We start from the raw sequence: 9,394 nt of genomic DNA on the forward strand, positions 1-9,394 counted from the left end.
AACCAGAAGTAAATCTTCAAAGCCATCTTAAAAAAATAAAAGCTAAATTAGGAATAAGCTACATTGCAAAGAGCTTCCTGCACAATTGTATATTTAAGGTGAAAATCTTTGAACTAACCTAGCGACTGTATTACAAAATGGCTTGCTGTGTAATCTTAATCTTGCTTTTTCCCCACCCAATCTGTCCTCTTCAGGATTGTGATTCAATGATTGTTTAGCAGCAATTTTAGAGAACTGTGAATTCTTTTATTAACAGGCATTATAAACAGATACTACTACTTTTATTTAAAAACCATGAGTGCCACGTTGATGAATATACAGCTCATGAATAACTTAAGGTATTTCCCATATTAAAAGGCAATGCACACAGCATACAAAAAGTATACTAAACAAAGCTATAAGGATACATGATTGAAGTGTCTAAAATGATATATACAGTACGTAGTTTTTTGTCTGTCTTCAGTACAGGCTTCAATACAGTCATCCCCATCATGCCTCACTCTCCCCTGACACTGAATTTTGCACTTCTTCTTCCAAAATTGGTACAATCAGGTTATCCTTGGACATCAGATTATACTTCATCACAAATTTAGTGAACCGGTGACACAAGAAAGTTTCATTCTGGAGATGAAAAAAGGGGAAAAAATACATATAGAGAAGGAATATTATAAACAATCGAGGAAAGTACAATTAAACTGCTTTTATGTAATGGATTTAGGAGTCTTAGAAACAAGTAGCAGTGCTTAAATGATAGATTTATACTACTTCTTTTAACACATCCCCTTCACTACTCGATTATAAGCTTGAACCTTCAGTTGGGGTTTTGGTTCATTGCTCAAGTCATAGCTCAATTTAACAGTACTTAAGGAAGAATGTATTAAAATATCACCACAATTCTGCTCTGCTCTCCAGAAAAGGATTTTAAGGTATTAAACTCCTGCTACATACACCATCCCCACCAAAATGGAACACAGCCATTCCACAGCTGTGCCAGCAACTTGAAGTGGTTGGCAAACATTTCATTGTGCCTACAGCTTTCTCCTCATCTATTAATTTCTATGTCCTGGTTAAAAAAAAAACCCAAAGCTGTGGAAGTGCCACTCGTTGGTCTGCTTTTATACAGTTTTATAATTATAATCCTTTAACTGCCTGCATAACACATGCCATCAGGAAATAAATATTTCTATAAGCCTTTTGAATACATTTGGGAATCTTGAAAGTAAGATGATGATTAGTATTTGCTTGAATAAAACCAAGGAAAGGAAAGGGTAACCAATTGGATATGTTAACTAAACAGGTGAGTTTCTGTAATAAACACACACACTTTCCTGTGTGTAATTTAGCCCTGAGACTTAAATCACAGCATGGAATTTCAGTTCTTATAGAAGCATTATCTACTGTAATGAATACTTCACATCAGTGCAGATCTTCTGTGTTAAAAGAAGGCAATACAATTATCCTAGCTGTAATTTCAGCAATAACTGAACTATTGAACTACTTACTTCATATTCATCAAATATCTGCCGATGATGAAAATAAGCATGTGAAAATATTCTGTAAATCCTTCGGCACACAGATCCTAATTTGGCTACAGAGGATTCCTTTATGCTAACCCTGTAAGCACCAGGAGAAAGGTTACAAAACAAATCTACTGCCATGACTAGTGAAATACATGTCAACGTGAATTTTGACTGTTAAACTATACTGTGAAGTTACATGCTAAACTTAGAGTGAAGTTTTACAGATATGCCTGCAGTTCCTTCTTTCTGCATAAGTAATAAAAATGCTGACACACCTGCACATATGAAAACAGGTACGATTTGCCTGCACTACAGAAAGATCTGGTGGAGGCTGGATTTCTGGTTTCTAGCAATGAAGAGCAAAGGAAAAAAGACTTCCAGCTCCACCTCCTTACCAACAGAGGATTCCCAGAGAAGAACCATTTTGACTTCTCTGGTGAGGTTTCCATGATCCAACATGGCAGGCTGCCCAATGAACGCACTCAATCTGTCTTCTGCTGTTCCACACTGGATTGCTGCTGCTTTCTGGTGATTCTCAGTGCAGTATCACAGAATCATAGAATCACAAGGTTGGAAACGACCTATAAGATCATCAAGTCCAACTGTCTCCTAAGTCCTGTATAAGTCCTCTGCCTAAGTCCTGTTACTTAGACTGGCATTCCAGTGGAAGCCCCGCAGCAATACCAAGAAATATGAGGAAAACAAGCAGTTCCCACTTAAAAAGCACCTCTGTCAGTTCCAGCTAATGGCAGACTGTTTCAGTAGGCAGGAATTCTTTCTTAGCTGAAAAGAGGCAGTTACTGTACCAACAACGGCCCATTCTGCAGGATTTCTGATGCTCTCAGTAGTATTCCACAAAAATGGTGTTACACGTTTCTATGTGGTCTTTAAATGTTTAGATGCCATTTACACCCCGCCACCTCTCTGCTCCCAAAATAAAACATTTTTACCTGCTGGGGAAATACTTGTTGCTATTCAGAAGACATGCAGCTCCGTCAAGCGTGTGTCTAGTATAGTCTATAGCAGGACACTACAAAATACAGTGAGCACGTGCATGATGTTATCGCATAACTTACTTAAAGAAAAACAATTATGTTTCCTGATGCTTTTAATATAATTAGCCATTTTTAGTCCCAGAAGTTTCTTACAGCTTCTCTGAAGGTCTGGCTATATTTCCTTCTCAAGCAGGATGTTGCTTTTCTTTGTTTTACAACCCATTTCAAGAGGCAAGTTACTATGGAAATGTGATCGTGTGCATGAGTAGTGAATTTTATGCATCTCCCTGAGTAATACCTTATCATGTAAATGCATACTGGAGGTGCACTAAAAGGAAAAACATTCCTTATGTCACAGCTGACTTGTTTCTCAAGCTGCCAGACTACTGCTTTTACATCCTATCCAAAAGGAGTTACAAATCAAAAACAAAAACACAGAACTGCCCTTAAGTTTAATTGCTGTTTTTAACCTCCTTGTCAAAAAAAAAAAAAAAACAAAAGCATAATTCTAGATAAATATACAATAAGCCAAGACCTGTCTCTGCAATCAAGTATGTGCAGAAGAAAAGGACAAAAGCCAACGCAAAGTGGGGCCAGGCAGAGAGAAATCAGCAGTGCCTGTCCTTTGTCATTCCCTGACTTCTCAGCTGTAACTTTCGGTCAGCAGTCTCTCAGGGTTGCCTTGCTCACTCCCTGACCATGAGGCAATAGCTATCAACATGGAAAACAGCAGATGAATGATGCTCAGAGATAACAAGTATCACCTCCTCTTTTCTCTGACTGCAAACAACACCCAGGTAGAATGCTGTCCTTCTATCTCTGGTACTGCCGTAGGAAGCAGTTCCCTCCAACCTTATCTAAACTCACTACCAAACAAGAAAGAAGGAAACCTCATATGATTGTTCTTAACCCACAAAGGCTCTCAGCTCAACTAAGAAAACAACTGCAACAGTCTCCTCGTGAGCTGCGAGGTGTAGAAGAAAGCCTTACATCAGTAGGGTCAGTTTTACACAACCCATCCATACCTCTTTGGGAGTTTTGTGAGCCGCACAAAGAAAAATCCATTGTTCAGTTGCTGTCATCTGAGTACATGTGTCTGGGTGACACTCGCTCTGTGAAGACAATTGCTCAGTTACAAAAACCAGTTTCAGTTACCCAAAAGCAAAAAAAAAAAAAATCAGATGGTCTTTCCAAATCACTTCCTTGTCCTGCCCACCACCAAAAAGAGTTATTTCCTACAAGTCCTTAAAACCCTAAAAAAACCTCTTACCTGAATCCACTGCTTAAGCGTAGATGTACAAATTCAAAAGAAAGTTCTACAGACTCTGCATCAAGTGCCAGTACAACATAAAAATATTAAGGAAAGAATTACCTGAAGCTTGACAGCTAGTCCATTGAGCTCAAGGCAGAATTGTCTAAAAAGGAATTTGAACAAAGCAGCATCAAAATCAAGCCATTTGTTTTCACACTGGAGATACTAAATACAAACAAAATGATACATTCTGATCTTCTTAACAGATGTTAACATTTCTTGAAATGACTGTTGTGAAGTGGAAAAAACAGAACAAGAAGAACATTGTACTTTAAGAATACCATCACATAATTTCAGCTGATGTGAGACTTGAAAAGTCAATATAAACAACAGGCTACCAATTAACACACTATAAAAATACAACTTGAGAGAAACAGAATGCTTACCAGCATATCTTTTTTACTGATTACAACAATTATATTTGATTTTTTACCTGACAGCACAGGCTGAATTTCACAATTTTGTGGAGGTGTTTAAGATACCAACTTCGTTAGGGAAGAAATACTATTTCACAAATATAGATTTTTTTTAAAAGCAATTAAAGAACACTGAGAAAATTAAGGGCATAATTTGCAGATAGGCATCATTCCATCCTGCTGAGATACACATCCTCCAAACCATTTAAGTACTTAAAGTACCACCACAGATGATTAACAGTGAGAGACTTGTAGAAACGCAGCTTCCAGTAGAATGTGTCTGGAAGTGCATCCCTTAACCTCTTAAGTTGAATATGACAACTTAAAAGCAGTGAAAATCCCCTACCACTATCAATGAACAAAACTCAGACTCGGGACATTATGCTGATGAAGATGAGTTCTTACCTTAGATGTTCATACTTCCACACACCTTCATCCTGGCCTTCAGGAGGTTCAAGGATCTTATCAATGTTGGAACAGTCTGCCCTTATGTTTTGCTGGATGTACTGAGGTGGAGGAAAGGAAACAAACACTAGGTCTTGTTGTAATTACAGTAAAACAACGTATTTAGGACATTATTATGCCTTCAAGAGACTTACTTTCCCAGAGATAAAGTCATTTTCCTTTTATTTAGAAAATAATGGATAGGCTAAAAAGTTTAAAAAGTAGCTTTTTTTGTTTGTTTGTTTTGGTTTTTGTTTTCAACCTGTAGTGGAAATGCTAAGTAAGTCACTGCCTAAAGCACTGATTCAGAATCTGGTGGGGCCAACCCAGGGCTACTCAGGTGCATGCAATGCAATGCCATGCATCTGAGTGATTGGAAGGGGTGGAGTCGGGATCCACACCTTCCCAGACCTCATTTAAGGGTTGGCAGTGGAGGTAAGAGCATCTTGCTGGAGATCCCTGTGAACCTGAGGCCTTACAAAGGTAAGCAGATTTTCTTTCTTTGTGCGTCCATGGGTGCTGTGTTTGGTCTTATTCTCATTTGCTGCAGCCTAGGATTGTGTCACCCTGCTATTACTGCTGTACTTTCCATCACATTCCAGCATTACACAACCCCGCTTTTTTTTTATATCTGGTTTGTTTAAATCATGTTTGAGAATTCTAGCTATTTCTCCACATCCCGTTAGTAATTCATTTCTTAAAGTTGATGAAGTTGATTCTTCTGTGGAACTACTGTAAGCAGAAAAAGAACGTGCTATGATCCCTTTGTTTTTCTTTTGTTTGGTTGTTTGTTTTTAAACAAAAAAATAAAAGAACTCAAGAAATTGAGTTTACAAGCAGAGTTTTAGATAAGTAAGAGTACCTGCTGAACAGCTAATGTACTATCCATCTCCTCAAAGGACTCATCGGGCCAATTGTAGAAATCCTGTTTAAAAAAGAAAAATAAATTTCAACTAACTTAACAAAAAGAAGGGAGGAGGAAGAAAGGCCCAGTACACTCAAACATGAGGGAATGTAGATGCAGGCTCAGTTCATACAATTCTAGGAAGCTACTTCTTAATAAAAGCAGCACACAAACTTGGTATGAATATCGTGAAGCATATTCACATTATTCATATTAGGCTCCTAATGTGCTGCTACTATTAGAACCTCTCTGTTTGATTCGGTGTGTGGTAAACATTGCCTCTTCCACACATCTTGCTGCAGCCTTGGATATTTAAATCAAACGTTTGCATACAGTGTCAGCTTCACAAGTTAGACAGCGTAAGAATGGGAAAATAAGAGGTCTGTAGAGAGCAGCATTATGGTATTGGCACTAGGCTAAAAATCGCAGTGTATTCCAGTAATAACAGACCACTGAAAGCAGCTTCTGCAAGCTGATGCTGCACCACAGACCCAGCTCTGTGCTGTGTTTCTCTGGCTCAGTCAGTGTGCTGCAGCACAACTGGGGTAACAGCTCTAGCAGCCCACAGCATTCAGTGCTGCTAACATCAACAACCACCTGAAGCCTTGCATCAGGCCCAGCTGCATGTCAGTGCTCTGCAGCTGTTTTTGCCTAGTGTGAATATGATAACCCCAGAGAAATGGGATTTCTAACTCAGCATTTTCTGCGTGTCCCATTCAATGCTGCTTCGCATGGGAGCCAGAAGCATTACATGTTGGCCTCCTGCTGCTGACCTTATGCTGCAGTGACTGAGGGAAGGCATCCTCCCTGTGCAGCTCAGCAGGCTGCTCTGCAACAGCTGAGGGAAAGGAGTAGCAAGTGCTTGGATGGTGGGTTGTTGCATTTACACACTGCACAGCTATACCACAGCGTCATCTAGGATGAAATATGGTCACACACAAGAGAAGCATCTCCAAAATTCTTCAGCCCACGTGAGTTTTGCTATTTCCTAGTTCCACAGACTGCAGTACTGTATTTTTCAGGATACCCAGAAGATGGCAGATGCTCCGTGTCCTCCGCAGGTTAAGCACGCACGGCGCTGCGCAGCGATGGAGCTCCGGACATCCCGCCGAAGGCTAACGGGGGAAGAGAGGCACCCTTCCGCAGCCCCGTGCCGCCACCGCTCTGCCGACGCGCCCTCCCGGCAACGGCGGAACGAAGACGACCCCCGCGAAGGCCCGACGGAGGCTCGCCTCGGGAGCGATCCGAAGAGGACCGCAGACGCCCGAGACGCGCCCCTTCCAGGCGGACTCGGAAGCGGCGGCGCGGCGCGGTGAGTGAACAGGAAGCGGCTCACGGCCGCATTACGTAAGGGCCGCCCGGGCCTCCGCAGGGCCGCGGCTCAGGCCTGCCGGTGCCGCCGGCGCGGACGGGGACGCGGCCGCCGCGCGGGGGAGGCGCGTGGCCGAGGAAGCCGCGCTTCGGCCCTGTGACGCCGGGTTACTCGGCGGCGGAGCCCGTTGGGCCCGGCCGGGCGCCGCACGGAGGTACTCGGGGCCCCGGCCCGGCCGCGCCGAACAAAGCGGTCCCGCGGAGCGCGGCCCGGCCGGTATCGGCGCCCCGACGGCCGGCCCGGCATCGCGCCTCGGCGGCGGCGCCGCCCGCTCCCCGGGTCCGGCCGCGCGGCGACGGCGCCTTACCTGGGCCTTGGTGCCCGGCCTGTTCCGCCTCAGCACTGCCGTCCCCTCCGCCATGACCATAGTGACAGCCGCGCCGGGACCCGGATGTGGCGGCGCCGGGCGGGGCGAGGGGCCGGGCGAGCGACTGTTGGGCGGTGCGGCGCGGGAAGTCTCGCGAGAGGCGCTGAAGAAGAACCGTGGGCCGCGGGGCTGGCTGCGGGTGGTGGGGGTGCGGTGCGCTGCGCTGGCGGGCAGAGCCGCTGCGCCCACAGCGGGGGTTGTGGATGATGAGCTGGGCGACGCGATGAGAAGCGCGGAACGGTGCCGCTCCCCGCTTGGCTGCCGGCACCCCGACTTCGTGGGACGGAGCGGGGGTTCCGTGCGCGGCACGATAACGCGGGCGCGTCTCGAGGGCCCGCTGCCGCTTGCTCTGGTTACTGTTTTACCGGTGAGCCGCGGGTCAGCGTGACTGCCCCGAGTGCGAGCCTGGGCCCCGCAGCGCGAAACTGCGCCTCTCAGCACTTTCTCCGAGGTGAGGAAGTTAATAACAGCAGTTACCGCTGCGCTGAGGGTTTGCCTGTCGTGCTGCCGCGTTAGGTCTGCTGTGAGCCTGCGTTAATTTTTTATGACATTGATTTATAATTAGCCAGCCCCGAAGTAACAGAGGTGCTGTTTCAGTCCCTCATAATATAGTCTTGTGTTTTTCGTTTTTTTTTTTTGATGGATTTCAAGGTTCAGCTGGTATCTAAAGCACAGAACGGGGGGAGATGTGACGTTTTCAGTTGACCCTGACTTCTGTTTCATGGACATCTGGCTGAGAATAGCCACCTCTCCGTGAGAAATGCCCATCCTTCAGTTTGAAACTGGCTCAGTTTTGTGGAAAAAAGAATGTTTCTGAAGTGTTTCTTAAACAAGATATGTAAATCTGTGTATCTTTTTCTGTTGCTCTTTGATAATTATCCCCTTGTTACTGGAAGCTGCTTTCAATTTTTCTTTTAGTGAATTTCCAGTGGTTCTTACACAAAATCTGATCAACAGTAATTCCACATCATGGTTTTTACCTGGTCTGCGTTGTTTGATGAGTGAAAAGGGGAATATTTGGCCAATGTCATCTTACCCCTGTGCTGTTAGGGCCTGGACATTCCTCTCTAGATCTCCTCAGTGGGCTGTGAAAGCTTCACCCTGTTTCTACTTGGCAGGTAACAGGCATGATGAAAAAGGCCTTCCAAAAGCAGTACTGCTGCTGCCAGGGGAGCCCTTTCCAGAATGGAAATAGATGGAGTCTGCCTTCATTCTTTATACTTCAGATAGCTGGAAAGAACTGGATCCTCACCAAATAACAAGTATGGCTGTATGTGACTTTTTTTTTTTTTTTTGCACAAATTGGAGCTTTGTTTGTTCCACCAGTTCCTAGAACATTAAGTCTAAATTCTTACAGAAGCACGAGAGAGCATTTGTCAGTGATACTGACCTTCACTCTATAACCCAGGGAATATAAAATATGGTATGTAGCCATGGACTTAAAAAACAGTAATGGCAGATGGATCACCTTGGCAGTGCAGTAGGTTACGCTGCCCTCGCTGACAAGGACAGCTTTGTAGTGCAGGAATAAAATGTTCTGTCTATTGACCCATCCAATACACAAGTGTGTCCTTCATTTGATTAAGTTAAGGGATGCTTTTTTTTTTTTTTTCCTATCCATGTATCTTTTATTCCCATGAAACTTCTGAGGATAATGTGACATTGGTTTTGAGTGTGCTATATAAAGGGTAGATGTACCTGAGAAATATTTAATGACAGCAAGGTGCTGAAAATCTCCTGGGGCTGAAAGCATGAGTTGGAGTTTGAGTTGGGAGCAGTGATGTGTGTTATGCACTTGGCAACATGGCAGTGCTGGTTCAGTGCAGTCCTGCTGGGTACGGGCTGGGCTGGCCGGGCAGCCCTGGCCAAGGATTCAGGGAAGTGGTGCAGGTAGCAAAGATGTACGTGCTACCTCTTCCTCAGGGTTGCCTGCCTGCCAAGGTCTCAGGTTGCACCACCGTAGATTAGAGCAGCTCTTCACAAACAGGAACTGTGAACTTCACGAGTTAGGATCCTACACAAATGATCTCTAAAAGACAGTATTTAAATGCTAGGCTTTTAAAT

At 44.2% G+C, this 9,394-nt stretch overlaps 1 protein-coding gene across 2 annotated transcripts; it reads right to left on the reverse strand.

Moving 5' to 3' along the window:
- Positions 1–489: 489 nt before the first annotated feature.
- On the reverse strand, positions 490–7,330 carry LOC306949293 (MOB-like protein phocein; the record flags this gene model as incomplete). 2 transcript variants are annotated; one of them, XM_079539147.1, is made up of 8 exons in its annotated part: positions 490–621; positions 1,503–1,614; positions 2,471–2,550; positions 3,541–3,627; positions 3,888–3,930; positions 4,649–4,749; positions 5,550–5,612; positions 7,271–7,330. In XM_079539147.1, the coding sequence occupies 8 exons, from the start codon at positions 7,328–7,330 to the stop codon at positions 490–492; spliced, it is 678 nt and encodes a 225-aa protein (XP_079395273.1). The 2 variants fall into 2 exon arrangements, with proteins under 2 accessions (XP_079395273.1, XP_079395274.1); XM_079539148.1 differs by lacking the exon at positions 5,550–5,612.
- Between the last annotated feature and the right edge of the window lie 2,064 nt (positions 7,331–9,394).

The sequence above is a fragment of the Tetrao urogallus genome (assembly GCF_951394365.1).
Source record: "Tetrao urogallus genome assembly, chromosome: 8".
Taxonomy (NCBI): domain Eukaryota; kingdom Metazoa; phylum Chordata; class Aves; order Galliformes; family Phasianidae; genus Tetrao; species Tetrao urogallus.